At 38.9% G+C, this 20,872-nt stretch overlaps 1 protein-coding gene across 1 annotated transcript in view; it reads left to right on the top strand.

Moving 5' to 3' along the window:
- Nucleotides 1–1,088: 1,088 nt before the first annotated feature.
- Nucleotides 1,089–20,872, top strand: part of TICRR (TOPBP1 interacting checkpoint and replication regulator) — a 50,196-nt gene continuing 30,412 nt past the window's right edge. Inside the window, exons 1-12 of the mRNA XM_030878646.2 lie at nt 1,089–1,751; nt 6,400–6,679; nt 7,731–7,975; nt 9,581–9,815; nt 10,721–10,850; nt 14,464–14,603; nt 15,439–15,657; nt 18,128–18,279; nt 18,889–18,986; nt 20,035–20,128; nt 20,223–20,302; nt 20,475–20,711. Coding sequence (XP_030734506.2) covers nt 1,089–1,751; nt 6,400–6,679; nt 7,731–7,975; nt 9,581–9,815; nt 10,721–10,850; nt 14,464–14,603; nt 15,439–15,657; nt 18,128–18,279; nt 18,889–18,986; nt 20,035–20,128; nt 20,223–20,302; nt 20,475–20,711 — 2,573 coding nt within the window. The remainder of the gene's footprint in view (nt 1,752–6,399; nt 6,680–7,730; nt 7,976–9,580; nt 9,816–10,720; nt 10,851–14,463; nt 14,604–15,438; nt 15,658–18,127; nt 18,280–18,888; nt 18,987–20,034; nt 20,129–20,222; nt 20,303–20,474; nt 20,712–20,872) is intronic.

The raw sequence follows: 20,872 nt of genomic DNA, 5'->3' as shown, positions 1-20,872 counted from the left end.
TCTGCTGTTAGAACCAATAATAGGGATTTCTCCCATCTAGAGTCACAACCTTCTCTACAATTGAGGATTCTTCTATTTGCAACAAAAAGATCCTTTTCATTAAGAATATTCCCCCCCTCCTCGAATGTAAAAGTAAAATAAAAATATAGAACTTTAGAAAATTAAAAGAAAGAAAAACTTTTAAAAATCACCATCTCGTTACCCAGATACAATTAAAAACAACTTTCAGTACACAGTATTATCTTAACAGTTTAAAAATATACACATAGGCAGATAGAAAATTTGGGGATCTCATTGCATGTGCGGTTTTGCAGTTTTTTCCATCTAACATTACATATAAAAACATTACTTTAAAAAGCTGCACGATGTTCCCCTTGGGGGTGCACCATGCCTTATTTAATCATTCCCAAGCTGTTTCCTTTTTTTCTCAAATTAAACTTTTATCCTGATCTTCGATTACCTTCTTCAAGAGAAACGCTTAGAAATTACTAGGGCAAAGGAAGTGAACTTTTAATTTTTAATATTTTTTTCTTAAATTACAGAAAATTTAAGTCTTCCCCATCAGATCCCGCTCCATAGAAAGTCTAGGGTGGCTTTAAACCAGTTCGATTCAAACCATCCCAAATTCTCTTCCCCTACTATTTTCAGATCTTAGTAAACCTCTCCCCGTACCATCGCACGGCCCCAGTCCTCCTTCGTAAAAGAGAAACTTAAAGCCACAGGCCCCCAGCACCGCCTCTTTAAATTTTAAAACGAAGGCCCAGGCCAATGAACGTTAAGTTTCTCTCGGAACACAGCGTCCCGCCCACCGTCCCGCAGTCCACCAATCAAGCAGGGCTCTTCTCCATCACCCTTCCAATCAGAGCCAAGGATGAAAGTTGCTCACGTCCCTTACGTAAGGCAAGCGACCAATGGGAGCTGACCTTGGGGGTTAGCTCCGCCAATGCCAGCAGCCCTTGGAGAGCGCGGGAGGCTTTCGACCAGGGTTTCTGAGAGAAGCAGAGAATGGCGCTGGTTCTTTGAAGCGAGGGTCTAGGAGAGAGCGGCGCCGGCCCCGGCTCTAACCCTGAGGCGGCTGCGCGGCCGACATGGCCTGCTGTCACAACGTAATGCTGCTGCTGGACACCGCGGGAGGCGCCGCTGTTGAGAGCCCAGTCCGGCGGGTCGCCCTGCGCCTCCTCACCTACCTGAGTTGCAGGTTCGGCCTGGCCAGGGTCCGCTGGGCCTTCAGGTTCTTTGACTCTCAGGGTGCGCGGAGCCGGCCTTCCCGCGTGTCTGACTTCCGCGAGCTGGGGGTCCGCTCCTGGGAGGACTTTGAGGAGGAGCTGGAGGCCAGGCTCGGGGATGGCGCCCACGGCGCCCACCTGCCGGGCCCGGCGCCCAGGGCCACCCACACGCACAGTGCCCTTATGGAGACGCTGCTAGACTATCAGTGGGACCGGCCCGAGATCACATCGCCCACGAAGCCGATTCTGCGTAGCAGCGGGAGGAGACTGCTGGACGTGGAGGGCGAGGCCAAGGAGGCCCAGTCTGCGCTCGGCGGCTTTGTGAACGCCGTCTTCCTCCTAGCCCCCTGTCCGCATTCGCAGAGGGAGCTGCTGCAGTTCGTGTCCGGGTGCGAGGCCCAGGCCCAGCGCCTGCCGCCTACTCCTAAGCAGGTGATGGACAAGTTGCTGCCCAAGAGAGTCCAGGAAGTCATGATAACCCGAAAAATCACCTTGTACTGGGTGGATACCACCGAGTGGCCTAAGGTAAGATTACACAGCGAACTCAGATTTTAGTACGTGGTGCTGGTGCTGATGAACCAGAACTTGACAGCATCTGCAGAGCAGCCCGTGGACACAGAATGAGACTAACATGACCAACAGGTGTCCCTTCAGAAGGAAAGTTCTGGGGTCACAAAGAGGGACATTCATCACAACGGGATAGGTAGGTCCTCGGTACCTGAGTAAACGCGTTTGAGGTCCTTCACAATTTGGGCCCTATCTGTCTTCCCAGGCTTAATCTTTCCTACACACGACCCTTATTCCATACTGTTGAAACAGTTTAATTGGCCAACAGGCCTTGACGGCTTGTTTTGTCTTAGCAGTGAAACGCCACTGCTCTCTCTTCTGTGCCAGTTTAAATCACACTCATTCTTTAGGGCCTTTGCCCACATGGCAACTACTCAATCTCAACTTCTGAATTTCCAAACACTTTTGTGGCACTTACCCTTTCTCCATTATATGTTCCAGTCGTGCAGTCCCTCACCTTCCATCTAGCCTAGAAATAACCTAAGAGGCAGGCACACACATCTCTGTATCTCCTGCAGATGTGTTGTTGCTTGTTATAGGTGTTCAGAAAATATTTGTTGACCAAATGAACAAATTCTTATGTACTTACAGTCCTAAATGGCTAATTTGGACTTTCGTTGAGGCAGTGGAGCTCCTGCTCCAGTGATAAGTATAAATTTCTACCTCCATCATTTTCTTTCTGTCACTTCACTTTGTCAATAAATAACTTCATTTGAGGAGCCACTACATTGAGTACCGACTACATTGTTTTAGCTGCTGGGGATGCGGTGGTCAGCAAAGTGGAGTTTACCTTCTGGGGGAAGATATATTAGACAGGTATGGTTAACAGATTAAACAGATAAACAAGTGATAGGATTTCAAATAATGCTCTCAAGAAAATAAAGCTGAGTAAGGGGCTGACGGTGGGGCAGAGGAAGTAGAAGCAGGAGACAGTTGTAAATAGGGTCGTAGTCAGGGAAGGCCTTTTTGAACAGAGAACTGAATGGTGAAGGAGGAGGATAGTGAAGGTTGGGCAAGAACTTTCCAGGCAAAGAGAAGAGCCAGTGTAAAGATTTGAGCTGGAAATGAGCCTAGTTTGTTTCAGAAACAAAAAGGCAAGGAATGCTGAAAACTAGTAGGCAAGGACAAGCACAGTAGGAGAGGAAGTTAGAAGGTAGCAGAGGCATATCTGTAGGGCCAAGGTAATAAATTCGGATTTTGTTCTAATAGTTGGGAAAGTGGCTTAACCAGGTGAAAGATGTGATTGCATCTGTTGGAAACATATGTCACTAAAGTAGGGGTGGGTTAAATTGCAAGGTTGCAAATGGGAAATGAGCAGATACTTAACACAAGTAGTGATATAGTGGGTTAAAATTTCCAAATTGCTTTCACATGCAAAGCCCAAGGAAGACTTAGCAAATGCAATGTAAGGCAGCAGTGGCTGGTCAAAAGAAAAGGAAAAGGCAAAAGTGTTTAAGGGAATGGTAAACATTGACGGAGAAAATGGAATCCTAAAACTTAGTTTGTTTAAGGCAGCAAAGCAGGTGTTGGACACAACACATAAGGGCTCGATTTGGGATAGTTGATATTAAATCACATCAAAGACTTTATGCTGGAATTGTATTTTATCAGATATTGGCTAGAAATAAGTCTTAGCAGATTGGGCTTGGAGATTCTTTTTTTCTTTTCTGAATGGCATTAAAATAAGTAGGTTGACAGGATCTTTTTAAAGATTCTTCCAGTTCACACATCCCATCATCTGTGGAGATGGGTCTTCTCTGAGGCTTCTTACATCTATTATGTTGTTTCCCATAAGAAAAAGCCCATCAGATAATCTTAAGCTTTTCTGGAATTTTTTTTCTGGTGTAGATCTGTCTTTTCCTGTTCAAAAGCCTCTGCCTAGCCGCACTGTGGAGGCAAAAGGGAGACTTAGGTTCTGTCCTTGGGGAGCTCTCACTATGAGGTAGAGAGAAGAGAAGAGAAATTCCAGGGTCTGCCATGTGGAGCTTACAGTCTGGGAAGTAAAACTGGGAGAAACAGACTCAGGGAGGAGGGAATCCAAGCACACATAACTCTTGCAAAGATATAGGATAGAAGGGAGCATAAGAGACCTCTCTCACATTTTCCACTTTATGCTAACCCTGATTTACTCAACAGATACCTGTTGTTGAACAAACTGCGAGGTATGCTGAGTACTGGGTGCACCATTAGTGAGCCAGATGGATGTGGTCCCTGCTGTCTTGGAGCTTATAGTCTTGTGGACGTTTATAAATCCCTAAATTTGAAACTACCACTAGGACTTGTCTGTTACTTAGCCCATAATGTACATAAAAAAGAAAAATGTAGCCATAATCTATATACTGGTTGTGGGTTTTTTTTTATCATGTTCATATATTTTTAATCAAAGCTTATGTCCTTTTCAACTCCTTTTAAAGTTTTACTTTTCATTTGCCAAGCAGTTTTTTTTTCCTGGCTGGTCCTCTGACTGAAATAATTTCAACAATTTTTTTGTTTCCCTTTGGCAGAAAATCCTAATCAGGATCTATGATAGTTGAACTGGCTTACCATTCTCCCCCTTGGCAGTGAGCACAGGTGTGGATATATGGGTGGTAACATCAAATACTAATTGATTAATCTATCACAGCATTTTCCAAACTGATAGGCATAACCAAAACAGAAGTTTGGCAGTACATTACTTATCTTCACTACATGTGATAGTTTCTGTTGTGCTCTGATATTTTCTTTCCTGGTTTTTTTCTTTAACACTGATCTTAAACGATTCAGTTGATTCATCATAGGGTCCATCCAAGTTCATCAGGATCACCATCCTCATTTTAAAAGCACTACCCAAGAGAGTCGTGGGTTCTTAGACTGGACTATCATTGCCTTGCTGTGAACTTGGGCACCCTTTGAACTTCAATATAATAGAAAGTTTGGAGAGGACCTAGAAGACCCTTCTAGTTCTAATTTTTCACATTCACATAGCAATTTGTGGTTCACAGTTGTCAACTCACCTGTGGAGTAGGCAAAGCAGCACGATCAATGTATTCTAGGGTAGGTGCGCCTTTATGTTCCCATAGTACCTGCATATTGTCATGGTACATTGTGATTCTGAGCCAAATATTTCGTGCTATTGCTTTTTTACTCACCCCACCCTTGACTTTAAGATCATAGAAGACAGGGACTATGTCTTGCTAGTTCATGGTATTATCATCCTGAGTCCTTGGACTCTTTAATCAATAGAAATTGATAAGAGGCCAGATGAGAAATTCAGGCAAGGCTTTACTGGGACTCGTGCTGCACAAGGGAGTAAGAACAAGAAACAGGGGCCCTTCCTACTCCCCAGAGAAGGACAGGGGCCTGATTCCTTAAATGGGGGTGTAGTAGGAGCAGATTGGTGGGCTGGGCAGGAGGCGTAGCTTAGGTGATCTGTGCACCCCCTTGGTGCTGTGTGCAGGGATCATGCTCAGTACCCTGCTTTTGCTCTCAGCACCTCAGAAATGGCAGTTGATTTGTGGCCTTTTTGTATCCTATTGTTCATAATTGCCCTGACTGCATGCAGTTATTTTTAGTCCCTTATAGTTTCTTTGTATTCGTTTGTTCAGGTGCAAGCACTCCAATAAAGGGTCCCATGTCCCAGCCTATCTCAATGGCACATAAAGGTTGCTCAATAAAAGTTTGCTGAAAGAAGGTTGGATGAAGAGTCAGCTATGTGTGAAGGAGTGAGGAATGGCTTTTACAGAGACAGCAGGGTTTGAGCTAGGGAATGAAGTATAATAAGCATCCAGTTGGTGAAGATGGAAAGGGAATACACAGCAAACAGAACTAGCAAAAACATGGAAGCATTGTAAAATGTGGCATGTTCAGGAAACAGCAAATGGTTCGGTGTGCCTGGAAGGTACGGATGGGTGAGGGAAGGATAATGTGTTTGGAAATATTGTTTAGAGCTGGGTTGTAAAGGGCTTTATGGCTATACTGTAGGGCAGTGGGAAGCCCTTCAGAGTTTTTACAGAAGTAGCATGATTGGATATGTAGTTTCGAAGAATACTTCTTAAAACAAAGGAAAGATTGGAGGCAGAGCACAGACTCTGTAAGCTTCAGTAAGAGTCCAGGGTTTAGTGAAAACACTGAAGATAGAACTGAGAAGACCTGTTTGGTCTCCACACAGACCCGTGGGTGTGGGCAGGGTGGGTGAGTCTCTGGTGATCACCTTCTAAGGGAGGTGCTCCTGCCTCTCTCCTGTGACACTTGGCCGCTGTTGTGTTGTGGAGGACGATTTTTTTTTATTAATGTGTAATGACTTTGCATTCCTTCTAACGTTTTATGATTTATCCCTCGTCAGTTGCATCACTTCTGTTCCTTGACAGAAGATAGAATTGAAGTGCTATTTTCACTAAATAGGTGCTTTCTTGAAGGCATATTATATAGCAGTTATTCAAGGCATATTATATAGCAGTTATGCAAGTAATGGGATGCTGGCCATTATTTGTGTTTGGTTCAACAAATACATTAATTGTGTAATTTGATCCTTTAATGTACATATCAACTTTACTTTCTCCTGATTTCCCTTAGCTTTATGAATGCCTAACTTACAATAACCCAAGATTCTTTGTAATTTTTATTTTAGTTGTGGGAGTCTCCGGACCACCTTGGGTACTGGACAGTATGTGAACTGCTCCACCATGTAGGAGGCACTGTCTTGCCATTTGAAACTTTCAGCCAGGATTTTACTAAAGCTGGGGAAACACTGCTTGGTAGTGAAAGAAAGCTATCAAGGGAACCTCACCTCTCTTCATGGATTTCAACTCTGCCAACTGATTCCACTTTAAACTGTTTGCTCTATAATTCTCCTGAGTATGAAGCCTCATTTCCACGGGTGGAAGGAACATTATTTTTCCCTGTTGAAGGTAAGCAAATAATACTTGGGGCCGGGGGCGGGGGAGGAGTGGTGATGGGGTGGTTGGTCTGGGTTTCATTCATTTCTGCAAGTCAGGCCCATGAATTCTTTAGAATTTAGAATTTCCAGCAGCCTAGGCATTCCATTAACGCTTGTCATTGAAAGATATCTAAGCAAAATCAGAGATACCACAGGAAAGGACTAAAGTTTGGTACAACTGTAAGCCCATGTAAAAAGGACAAGTGAATGTTTTTAAAGAGTTTCCCAACTTTTTGCAAAGAAGGATAATATTGTTCAGGTGCCCAAGCAAATGGGTAGTAAGGTTTCACTGCTTCATAAAAGAGATTGATAAATTGAAGATCATAGAAAATCAGTGATTGACTCAGAGAAGAAATAACAAATTAGTCAATTGAAGCAGAAAATGGTGCCTGGTACCAGGAAGAGCCAGCATGTCGGAATCTTCATAAATTTGCTTTATCATATGATTTGCTATATAGTGAATCTAATTTCTGAATCATTATGTAGTCACATAAATAATACCATATAGAGATATGTACATAAAACTATATTATACACTATGGACAATTTAAGGAAATTTCAAGAGTAGTTTTGAAACTTTCAGCCAGGATTTTACTAAAGCTGGGGAAACACTGCTTGGTAGTGAAAGAAAGATGTTAAGGGAACCTCATCTCTCTTCATGGAAAGCAGTTTTGTCTTACATGGTCTTTAGAATTTAAACTCGTAAGATAGGATGCACTGTATTTTATGGATTTAAGAAGCAGTGGGTTTTGTGTGTGTTTGTACTGCTTGAATACTTATTTCTAAGTCATAATTGAGAAGTTCTGATATCAAGTCACACCATTGTAATTCCAGTCAAATACAGCTTTTCCTATAAAACTGAATGAACTTAACTATGATAGCAGTAGAATGAGGGTTGAAGGGTGAACTAAGTGACAATACTAGTACCTCGGCTGGCAATCTAATTTTTTTTTCTTACTATTAAATCTCTTATTAGGAGCTACTTCTTATATTAGAATTTCAATATTCTTTATTTCTAACAGGCAAAGAGATTCAAGATCAAGAAACATGGACAGTTACTCTAGAGCCCTTGGCCATACATCAGAGACATTTTCAGAAACCAGTCAGAATTTTTCTAAAAGGCACAGTGACCCAGTGGTCCCTCCCAACAAGCTGCACTTTGGGCACTGATAGCTGGATGCTACAAAGTCCAGAGGATAACAAATCAACTCAAAGGATGTTATTTCAGCAGCTGGTAAACAGGCTGACTGCTGAAGAATTACATCTGGTAGGTATCTTCCACGTGGCAAGTTATTCTGGTCTAATAACACACTGGTAAAGTGAAATAAGTGCATTTATGAAATGCCAAGGAGTGCCCTACATAATACAGTCTCAGTGAAACAGATGATATTTTTGCAAGTCTTATAGCATCGTGACAATGCTCATTAGTGAAGAAACAGCTTATAAAAATTGCATGTACCTTGAATCCAATTAAACCAAATTATATTCACATAGGGAAGAGGCAGTGAGCCAAATGGAATGATTATATTAGGGCAGTGAAGTGATGGGTGGTTTCTCATTTTTTAAATGTTGCATTGTGTATTTATTACTTTTACGTAATAAATATATTTCATTTTTAAAAAAAACTCTACATTGTAAAATTAGATATACTAGTGTCCAGTAGTTATACAAATTTAGTAATGTCTTCTGAAAAGGAATATATACATACCCAGATTTGATATAAATTTAGTAATGTCTTCTGAAAAGGAATACATACATACCCAGATTTGATATAAAGGTGATGCTAATTTTTTAACTACCAGTAATTCCTTACCTTACTTTGCCTTTTGCTTTTGTAAGCTCAGAAAGCTTTTATCTTCTGGATTCCACTGTAAAACATTCCAGAGAAAAACTGGGTAGTCATTTGGACAGTTGTTATTCTAAGAGTTGTGTGCTCTGACAGAGCACTGGAGTCAGGGCGTCAGGTGACCTGGATTAGATCACAGCTCTGCTGCCCACCATGTGATCTGAATAAATCCCCTTAAGTGGTAGAATTGATTCTTGGTTAAGAGCATGGGTTTCAAATTCATACACTCTTGGCTTCTGCCTCTTATTAACTGGGTGACAAACAGGTTGCTTATTCCTCAACCTCAATTCCTCCTCTATAAAATGGGGATAATAATCTTTTTTTTTTTGCTGTGCCTCATGGCATGCAGGATCTTAGTTCCTCAACTAGGGATCGAACCCGTGCTCCCTGCAGTGGAAGCACAGAGTCTTAACCACTGAACCGTCAGGAAAGTTCTGATAATAATCATTTTTACTTCAGAGTGGTTATGAGAATCCATTGAGTTATAATAAGTACATAATAAGTGCTTAGTAAATATTCCTAATAACCTTAGGCTTTTCTTATCTGTAAATTGAGGGATTAGGATTAGATGATCAGTAAATTCAATGCTAGCACTAATATCCATGAAGTCTGTCTTTTCCAGTTTTCTCTTTTATATTTTTTTTTTTTTTTTTTTTTTTTTTTATTTTTTTTTTTATTTTTATTTTATTTTATTTATTTTTTTTTTTTTTTATTTTTTTTTGGTGGTATGCGGGCCTCTCACTGTTGTGGCCTCTCCCGTTGCGGAGCACAGGCTCCGGACGCGCAGGCTCAGCGGCCATGGCTCACGGGCCCAGCTGCTCCGCAGCATGTGGGATCTTCCCGGACCGGGGCACGAACCTGCATCCCCTGCATCGGCAGGCAGACTCTCAACCACTGCGCCACCAGGGAAGCCCTCTCTTTTATATTAATCATTGGGTGAAACTATCATTCTGTTTTTTACTAAACTACATGCCTTTTTAGACATATGTCAACAATATTCCCAACTAATTAGATCTTTTTATGTAGGTTACCAGTGTGGACCCTGGTGAAGGCTGGCCCCCCATCACTGGAGTTATTTCCCCCTTCTCTGCCAGTGCTACAATTCTCACTGTGTTCCACACCAAGGAGACTGAATTTCAAAGACATTTTCTCCAAACAGTTGTGGCAGAGAGCCCCCAGGATTCAGCTTCCCTTTTTTCTGAGGTTGTGGATGGTGTATTGAATCAGATTCACAATTCACTTGAAGATCCTGCTACCTCAGGTAAGCTTCTGAAGCAATAACTACCATACTCTAGGTTAGTGGTTTACCATCTTTTCTAGCAACATAACTTTTTTTCAATGTGCTCTTAGTAGAGCCCAATATCTGTTATAAAACAGATAAAAGTAGGCTACAATATTTCTGGCACTTTAAATCATTATTTATAGAAATCCTGAAGCAATTCTGAGGAGGCCAAAGGCTCTGTGAAACCATTTTGAAATCGAAGGTATTTTTTAATATGTTTAATAAAGACTACATGTAAAACTGTTATGATTCTGTCTTCCACTTTTTGCACTGTTACTGATATGATACAAACCTTATTTATGCTAGATAGATATAATCAATTTGATAGTTCTTCCATTCACATTTACTCAATAGATTTATTGAGTGCCTGCTGTATGTCAGGCTCTGTTCCAGGGGCTGGGAGTACATTAGAGAAGAAAATAGACAAAGGTCTCTGTTGTTAAGAAACTTATCTAGTCAGGGGAGACAAGACAATAAATTAAATAAGGAAATTATATAGTATGTTTGAAAGAGTTAAGTGCTATAGTTATAAAGCAGAGAAAAAAGAATAGGAGGGTTGTAATTTTAAACAGGCCTTGTTAAAAAAGTGATATCTGAGCAAAGGCTTTGAAGGAAGTGATAGGGAGAGAACATTGTAGAAGCAACAGTAAGTGCCAAGGTTTGTGTGTCTGGTGTGTTTGAGGAACATTCAGGAAGCCTGTGTTTGCGCATTTTTCATAGACAACATAGGCCTGTTGGGATTGGGGGTGCAGCTGAAGGAACATTGTTAATGATGTCCTTTAGAAGAATGCAGTCAGTCCAAGGGAGGAGCAAGTGCTTGGAATTCTCTGCTTTGCTTCTAATGCCTCTTTTCCTCTTCCATCTCTGCTTCTTTGTTTCTGTAGCTCCGCCTACTCCAGAATGGGCCCAGCAGGAGCTTGGCCGCACAGCTCCCTGGAATTCCTCTGTTGTGGAGAAGTGGTTTCCTTGCTCTAACTTTAGTGGTGCCAGTTCAAATTTGATGGAGTCATTTTGGTAAAACTTATTTTTTTCTCTGGGTATTGATTATTGAAGTCAGCTCTCAGTTATCTGCATGTGAGTTTGTTGTTGTTTTTAACAGACCACCCTTTCTGAGTACAGTCCAATAATATTAAAAACTAATTACAAATGGAGAATATTGTTTAATGGGTATAGAGTTTCAGGGTTTTTTTTAATTTTTATTTTTGCGGTACGCGGACCTCTCACTGTTGGGGCCTCTCCTGTCGCGAGCACAGGCTCCAGATGCGCAGGCTCAGTGGCCATGGCTCATGGGCCTAGCCACTCCGTGGCATGTGGGATCTTCCTGGACCGGGGCACGAACCCGTGTCCCCTGCATTGGCAGGCGGACTCTCAACCACTGTGCCACCAGGGAGGCCCCTAGAGTTTCAGTTTTACAAGATGAATCCTGGAGATGGATGGAGATGATGGTATTATGAATATACTTAATATCACTGAACTATGTACTTAAGAGTGATTAAGATGATAAATTTATGTTGTGTATTTTATCAGAACTAAAAATTTAGAAAAAGTTAATTACGAAAACAAAATACACTCATAGATGTCAGAAAATATTTAGTATTAAATCTCAATAAAAAAGGAAAATAGCAAACTTGAATAATGCAGTTAAATTTATACTTAAAGGAAAATTTAAAGTATCTTTTGAAGAGAAAAATTAAAAACCAATTAGCTGAGACTGACACACTTAATACAAGAGAGTAAACCCAAAAATTAAAAAAAGAAGGCAATATTAAAAATAATAAATAGAAGTCAAGAGAAACAAAAGATGATTCTTTGAGAAGCCAAATAAAATAATCTATAGCAAGATTGAGCTACTTGTATGAGCAGTCATAAATAATATTGGAAATGTAAAAGATATGGCAGAAATTCAAAATATTAAGAAGTTGAGGTTTATTTTTTCCATAAAGATACCCAGTTGTTCCAACTCCATTTGTTAAGACAATCTTTTTCTCAATCACTGTGGCACCTTTGTCAAAATCAGTTGACCACCAACGTGCAGGTCTATTTCTGGAAAGAGTCTAGTCCAGAAATTATGTTAATAACACATTATCTTGAGTACTGAAATCAGGTAGTCTGTGTCCTCTCAACTTTGTTCTTTTTTTTTCTCAGAATTGCTTTGGCTATTTTGGACCCTTTGCATTTCCATGTAAATTTTAGAATCAGCCTGTTTCCACACACCCAAAAAAAACCCGCTAGGATTTTTGATTGAGTGTGTATTGAGCTTATAGGTCCATTTGGGAAGAATTGACATCTTATAATAATGAGTCTTCTGATTCATGGACATGGTACAGCTCCAAAGGACTAAGAGCATAACAGGTACACCTTCCCATATGAGATAGCAAAATTTACCATAAAGCTGTAGTAAATAACATAGTGTGGTATCGGTGCAAGGATCAACAGATAGACCAGTGGAGTAGAAGCAGCAGGGAAAGAATAGACTATTCAGTAAATGGTGGTGTTGATGATTGGCTATCCAGAACAAAAAAGATAAAAAATTAGATTTCTACTTCACAGCATACATAATGATAAATTCCAAATAAACTGAAAAACCAAACATGAAAAGTAAACACTTTAAAATTGTAAGAAGGAGAAACACTAGAGAAGAAGATTAGGCTAAGGGTGGATTTCTCAAATAAGACCTAAAAAATTCAAAGCATGAAGGAACATATATGACTATAATGAATTTTAAAATGTTTATATGATGAAGACTAGTCATAGACTCGGGTAGCTGTAATCCATATAACCAGCAAAGCATTAGTATCCAAATTAGTACAGATCTCCTAAATATAAGAAATCCAATAGAAACTTGGGCAAAGAATGTGAACAAGCAGGGTTTCCCTGGTGGCACAGTGGTTAAGAATCCACCTGCCAATGCAGGGGACACGGGTTCGATCCCTACATGCTGCAGAGCACCTAAGCCCATGTGCCATAACTGCTGAGCCTGCGCTCTAGAGCCCACAAGCCACAACTACTGAGCCCACACGCCACAACTACTGAAGCCCGTGCACATAGAGCCCATGCTCTGCAACAAGAGAAGCCACCGCAATGAGAAGCCTGCACACCGCAATGAAGAGTAGCCCCCGCTTGCCGCAACTAGAGGAAGTCCATGCTCAGCAACAAAGACTCAATGCAGCCAAAAATAAATAAATAAAATAAATTTTAAAAAAATTGTGAACAAGCAATTCATATGAAGAAATCCAACAGAGCAGTAATTTGGAAAGATACTCAGCATAGGCAAATGGAAATTAAAACCACAACATGGAAAAACCCACCAGATTCTATTTTATAACTATTAGATTGTGAAAAATTAGCATGTGGGGAAATGAGCACATTTTAGATGGTAGAAGTGTAAAATGGTTACAACCATTTTAGAGAACAATGTTCCTAGTAAAACAGAAACTTCACATACTCTGACACTCAGCAATTCTACTTCTAGGTGTCTGCACTGAAGAAATTTTTGCACAAACACAAGGAGAGCTGTGCTAGAATATTCGTTTCCAGTGGAAAGGACTAGCAGACTCTCAGCAGGGAAATGGATAAATAAATTACAGTATAGTTATACAATAGAATATTATACGTAGATTAGTAAAACTGAATAAACCAGAGCAACACGTGAAAAATATGTTGAGTGCAAACAAAATTGCCAAAGGATGGTGTTGTATGATACCATTTTCATAAGATTTACAACATGTGAAACAGCAGTTTGTTCGTTTTGTTACATATATATGTCTCTGTAAATAAGGTACACACGAATCTAGGAATACCTCTGGGAGGAAGGGATGGGAAGAAATTGGGTGAGGCTTTCTCTGTGTCCATGAATGCTTAATTTTATTTAAAAAAAAATCTGAAGCAGATACAGTAAATTAACGGGGGGGGAAAAGCAACCCTCACTGCTCAAGGAAATACCAGCACACTTAGGAGAATTAGGCTGCTTCAGACCTGCTGCTGGTATGAACTAATTCAACTAATGGCACCATAACTTTCTCCTACTTTTAAGTCAGATGATATCAGATAATGGAAGATAATGAAATAGAAATAATACATTTTGAAAGTTGTGCTATTTTCATTATTTCCTTAGTGACTGATATTTAGCTGTAGGCGGGAAAGCAGTTAATAACTAATCATCTCCCCTGCCCTATTTCTTTCCCTGCTCATCAATCCCAAATTAGTTTACTAGAGTGTGAAATAATTATTCAAAAGTTATTCTGATACTCACTACACTGTATTACATCTTCTTGTACTTTAATATATGGAAACTGGGTAAAAATTGTGGAAGCCCAGAAGTGAGTGAAATAGCATAATTAGACATGTACCCTAGGACATGAAGAATCTTATTAATAAAAGTCAATACTGTATGTAATAATACATTAATGGTTTTGTGAACAGGTAGCTTCTGCCCCTGAATTTGTACAAATCATAAATGAGAAGAGGGACATTTTCCCTCCTGAGAAAAAATACTTGTGAAGGCATCTTGTGGAGACATCTTTTGATTAGCTTTTAAAAGGATAATGAATATTGTTGTTGCTGTTTTTAAAGCATTTTGGAAAATCAGAATTTCAACTTTGTACTAGACATCTTGACTTATTCACAGGTTACTACAGGCTGCGTCATCTAATAAGGAAGAGCCTTCCAAAACTGAAAGTGAATTGACACGTTGCCTCTCTGAGCTCTACCAGAGAAAGTCTCGTGAAGAATATACTGTGTCCAATCAAGAAGACAGCAAAAAGAAGCGTAAGCACATAGAAAGGCTGTTTCTTACAGTCTTTTTTGACAGTGTGTTTTAAAAGATTGATATTCCTTAAAATGAAGTTGAAATGGTAACTGAATAAAGAAGGACACGTTCTTATATTTCATATTTTAAAGTAATTATATTAGTACAGTAGTGATTTTAAAAATCTCCCACAATCCTACCTTCTTTTTTTTCTACCTTCTTAATGAATTAAACCATTTTTGTTTTTAGTTATAACAGAAATTTAAATACAACTTTGTGTGCTGCTTATAATTACTTGTTTATCTACTACTTTGCTTTTTTAGTTACCTCATTGCTTAACAAAATTTGCAAATTTCTTATGTTGTTGAACATGTAGATTGTTTTCAGTTTTTACCATTATAAATAATACTATAGTGTACATCATGCATATGATTTACCTTTGAGTGATTTCCTTAGTATAAGTTTCCATGAACAAGTTATTCATGGAAAAGGGAGCTCTGGATGCAGACTGCTTAACTGCCTTTCAAAAGAGTTTCATCACAACTCTGTGACTACTGGGTAACACCAAAATGAGTCAGTTCGGCATTTGTCTGTTGTCTGTTTGGCATTAGATGTAAAAATCATCTAACCACCTTGAGATATTTAGTTCCTAAACTTCAGTTTAAAAAAGAGCTCTTTTCTACCCTGTGTTGTAGGTAGAAAGAGATGCAAGAACTACCTAATTCAGATCATTCTGAATGGATATACTTCATTTCAATACTCCTTCACAGAATATTTCATCTGAATTAAAGTAGTTCTTGATTCCACAGACGTAAAAGTTATTTTACTTTCCTTCCCACGATGTCGTTTTGGTAGGAGGTGTCCCTCGTACTCCAGTGAGGCAGAAGATGAATACCATGTGCCGTTCCTTAAAGATGCTGAATGTTGCAAGACTGAATGTAAAGGCTCAGAAGTTACATCCAGATGGCAGTCCAGACACAGCTGGGGAGAAAGGGATCCAAAAGATAGCCAATGGAAGAACAGCAGATAACTTGGGAAACAAAGGAAGAACACTAAGAAGTTCTAAACCTAAAGGTATTCCTCAGTTCCATTGCATTTTGGTATCTAAATTCATGTTTACTCTTCTGTACTCTCATATTTTTAAGTTTTAATCATATCCCTCGCTTAATGAACATTTATTGGCTATCTACTGTATGTCCACAAGTGTGTTATGGGGAGTACAGTAAATAAGATAACCTTAGATTTATGATCCAGCTACAAAGAATAATAATGAACATATATATATATATATACACATACATATACACAACGAATTGGTAAAATGAATACGTAAGAGAGCCAAGAGACTGTAACAGAAAATACTTGTTCATTTTGGAAGTAAAGACATACTAGGAGTCAAGAAAGGGAAAGTCCAGTCTTGAGCAGAACAGGCTGAGAAGGCTTTTACGGAGCCAGTGGAGCCCAGGTTAGACTTTGAAGAATGAGCAGAGTTTAGAAGGCAGAAAGGTAAAAGAAGTGTGTGCTAGATGGAAGATTAGCATAAGCAAAGTCACAAAGAAGGGCTGTGTCTTGGCCCTTTAAGTGGTTAAAGAAGTTTTATACATTTGTGAATGAAGAGAAGGGAAAAGGTTCGTGAATAATCTAGGGTTAGATTATTGAGGTCTTTCAAAGTCAGGCAGAAGAATTTAGTCCAGTAGCTTTTATTTTCCTATTTGTTCTTTTTTCTTATTTAAAAATGGATTGAACTACAGTATGTTTCTCATTCTCAGGGTACATTCTTAGCTCACACTGACAGTGCCAGTACTGTGGGGTGATTGTGACAATAGCTTATGAACTTTGGGCGATAATTACCTGATGTCACCTTTGAGTCCTTTTGAAAATTCTGGAATGAAAGTTTTCTGCTTCTTTAAACATTTTTTTTTTCTTGTGGAATACTGGATCATAGATGATGATCAGTTTGAGTGAGATAGCACATCTTCGATGAGCTAGTATGGTATACCAGAATGCAGATGGGAGAGCAAAATTAACAGTAATGCAAGACAGTGTGGCATTAGCATAATTTCTGGACTAGATCCTTTCCAGAAATAGACCTGCACAACAGTGGTAAATTGATATTTGACAGTAGTGCCCCCAACAATTCAACAGGACAAGGATAATCTTCAACAGATGGTGCAGGAATAACTGGATATGTTTATGGAAAAATTGAACTTAAACCTTATCTCTTAATAGTATTTTGAATTTGTTTTATTTTCTTGAATCATCTTTGTTTTTGTTGCTCTCTCATTTCTTTTTTTCCTACTTAATTCATTTCTGTTTTTATCTTTATTGTTGCCTTCTTTATTATTTGGATTTACTCTTTTGTGTTATTTCTTGTGTTGGACCCTTAGCTAATTCGGTTTTTGAATTTTTCTTTAAAAAGATAATTTGTCTATAAATTTTCCTTTAGGTATAAATTTAGCTGCATTATATAAGTTCGCTATATTCTGTTTTCATTGATACATCTAAATATTTTCTGACATCTGTAATAGAAAGGAGTGTTTTATTTTTGTAATTAGCTTTTAATTTTTTTGGACTGTGCACAATGTGTTCTGTAAGATATTGAATCTTTAATATTTGTGGAAACTCTATGGCCTAATATGTGATTGTTTTGTTAATATTCCATGTGTACTTGAAAATAATGTGTATTCTCTAATTTTGGGGTACTTGGTTCCATACATATTCATCTTAATATTTGAATATTCAAAATCCTTATTAATTTTTTTCTACTTAAAAGAATCTATAACTGAGATGATTGTATTATAGTCTTCCACCATGTAGATGTCTAAATTTCCTTGCAGTTCTGCCAATTTTTGCATCATATATTTTGAGGCTTTCTTTTTAGGTCCATACAAAATCATTTATGTTTTCCTTGTGATTATACCTCTATTCCTTTATTTCCAATGTTTCTTTGTCATGTGTTTTGGGTATGTCTTTTGTAAATAGCATAATTTTTTTTTTAAACCCAACCTGACAGTTTCTATCTTTTATTTAACCAGCAAGTGTATTCGTAAAATAAATATTTATAATTATTATGATTACTGATAAGCTAGGGTGTATTTTAGTGTCTTATTTTGTGCTTTCAATTGTTTTTTTCCTTTCTAGCAGGCTATGGGATTAATCAAGTTTTCTTTATGCATCTTTTTCCTTTCTGCTAGGTTTGTATAGTTTATTTCTTCTCCATTACTGGTTATCCTTAAATTTATAACATGTACACGTGATTTGCAAACCCTTAAAATTAATCACTATCTCTGAACTTTTCAACCTCAGCATTTTTGACATTTTGGACCAGGTAATCCTCTGTGAACTATAAGATGTTTAGCAGCATCCCTGGCCTCCACCCCATTAGATGCCAGTAGTACCCTCCCTCTCCCCACCAGTCACTGCCACCCAGACATAGCCAGATGTCCCCCTGGGCAGCAAAACTTCCCAGTTTATAACCACTGGCTTAAGCAGTACAGTGACTTCAGCTGGGTCTGATGATCAATGTGACTTTTTTTTCCCACAGATTTTAAAACTGAGGAGGAGCTACTATCTTACATACATGAAAATTACCAAAAGACTGTGGCCACAGGAGAAATCGTGTTGTGTTCATGTGCTCGGAACATGATCTCAAACATTAAAGCATTCCTAAAGTCCAAAGGCACCAAGGAATTAGAAGTAAGGGAATCCGGATATTGTTGTTTGTCATAACAATGTTAGTTGCTTGTTGGTGGGTCTGGCTCATATGTCTTGGAAAATATCTGTTATGCAGTGCACATTTCAAAAATGATGAGTGAGGGGGTGAGCACAATTCTAGGTCTTGGAAGATGGACGTAGTCCACTGAGAAGGCAGAAATCAAGGAAATGGGCCAAGTGGGAGTAATTACATGTACTTCCCTTCCAGTGAAAGCTCTATCCTCATCTGAGTTGCATGTTAGCTGCATGAATTAAGCCAGTGGTTCTTAACCCTGGCTGCACTTTAGAGTCACCTGGAACATTTCTTTAAAATGTTGATTCATTTTGCTTAGACTTCTCAATCACTACTTTATGGAATCTTCCTTTTATGAAAGTTCAAATCGGCAGGCTTGCTATATCCATGCCCACTTGCTCTCAAATACTTTTCTACATGTTCTTTTAAAAAATATAAAAGAATATTACACTATTTTTCATTCAAATGAAAGAAAGAGGATGTACTTCCCTTCTTAGGGCATTAGTCAGCTGTGAAGAAATTAGAAATAATGATAAGCATTAATATTAATATTCTCCTATGTAATTTTGTATTTTCAGATGAACTGCCTACATCAAGTAAGAAACAACCTCTTGAAAACTAGCAAAAGTCTTCGACAGAATGTAGGAAAACTGGATAAAGACGATAAAGTCAGAGAGTAATTAACTACCTTTTTAATTTTTCTTAAAGATTTATTTATTATGATTTTTAAAATTTTTGGCTGCATCGGGTCTTAGTTGCAGCATGCGGGCTCTTCCTTGTGGTGCGTGGGCTTCCTTCTAGTTGTGGCACACGGGTTCCAGAGTACGTGGGCTCTCTAGTTGAGGTGCATGAGCTCAGTAGCTGTGGCGTGTGAGCTTAGTTGCCCCGCGGCATGTGGGATCTTAGTTTCCTGACCAGGGATTGAACCCACGTCTCTTGCATTGTAAGGCGGATTCTTTTCCACTGGACCAACAGGGAAGTCCCCCCTTTTTTTTTTTAAACCATTACTCCAAAACAGAACTTCTAAGATTTACTTGTATCAATTTAATTTTTCATTTTTAAAAAATTCTTTTCCATTATGGTTTATTATAGGATCTTGAATATAATTCCCTGTGCTGCACACTAGGACCTTATTTATCTTTTTTAAAAAATTTTTGAGTATAGTTGCTTTACAATGTCGTTGTTTATCTATTTTATATATAATATAGTTTGTATCTGCTAGTCCCAAACTGCTAATTTATCCCTCCCCCACGCCCTTTGCCCTTTGCCCTTTGCCCTTTGGTAACCATAAGTTTGTTTTCTGTGTCTGAGTCTGTTTCTGTTTCATAGGTAGTTCATTTGTGTCATATTTCAGATTCCACACATATAAGTGATGTATGTTTTTCTTTCTGACGTACTTCACTTAGTATGATAATCTCTAGGTCCATTCCTATTGCTGCAGATTGAATTATTTCATTTTTCTTTTCAATGGCTGAGTATATATCAGTTTAAAATAGATTGCCAGTTGCTTGAAGAGGCTTTTGTAGCTGATTCTCTATAACGTTCTAATGTTCAGTTTGCAACACCTGTTTACCTAATAACCATATTGCTATTTAGAAAGCAATGGCTCTTCTTTTTGGTTGTTGTTTCTTATGTAAACAGATCTCTGCATAAGGAAGGAACTTTCATTTCAGTTAAGTGACACTCAAAGCAGATATAACCAAGCTTTTTTTTTTTCTCTCAAGGTGCCAGCTCCAGGTATTTCTTCATTTGGAGATGTGTCGGCAGTGCCCTTCAGTATATGAACATATAGGTGAAATGGAGCAAGTAGTGGAGGAGGCAAGTATGCTGCTTAGTGCCACTGGGGATGTGCTGTATGTAGATGCATTCAGCTTCCTGCAGAGGCCATGTGGTAATTTTCTAAAATCTTCAGGTGACAGATTTGCTGCGCATGGTGTGTTTAACTGAAGATTCGGCATACCTAGCAAAGTTTCTGGAAGAAATTTTGGAATTGTAAGTTTGATGACTACTAATTTAAATTTAAAATAATTTTACCAAGAACTTATATAGGTATTGTCTCAGAATTGTAGCATTGTAAGGACTATTTCTCATGCTGGGTGAGGAAGGGAGTAGAGAGGGTGGAATGGTGACTGACTGTTCCATATTTAATCAATCTATTCCACAGGTATATTGATTCAATCCCAAAGATACTTGGACATCTTTACCACAGCCTAGGATTTGTGATTCCTCAGAAGCTGGCTGGTGTCCTTCCTACAGATTTTATCAGTGATGACTCCATGACACAGGAGAGCAAATCACCCCTTTCTGTGCCTCTTACGTCAAATGCTCATAGGTCAGTGTCGGGTGGCACTGAATCTGACCAACTGGAGGAGCTTCGTTCCAGATCAGCTAAGAAGAGAAGGTAGGAGCTCAAGGAATTAAAGGAATTACTTGCACTGTTACAGTTCTGGTATAGGGTATGTTTAAGCCATAGTCCAGTTGTCTTTGTCTATAATTTATTGAATTAGTAGTTGCCCTTATGTCTGAATCACAGAAGCCAATTATTAGAGTTCTTAACAAGGA

The sequence above is a fragment of the Globicephala melas genome, chromosome 2, assembly GCF_963455315.2.
Source record: "Globicephala melas chromosome 2, mGloMel1.2, whole genome shotgun sequence".
Classification (NCBI taxonomy): Eukaryota; Metazoa; Chordata; class Mammalia; order Artiodactyla; family Delphinidae; genus Globicephala; species Globicephala melas.
Note: the sequence above shows the minus strand (reverse complement) of the source record. Positions and strands in the feature narration are given on the sequence as shown.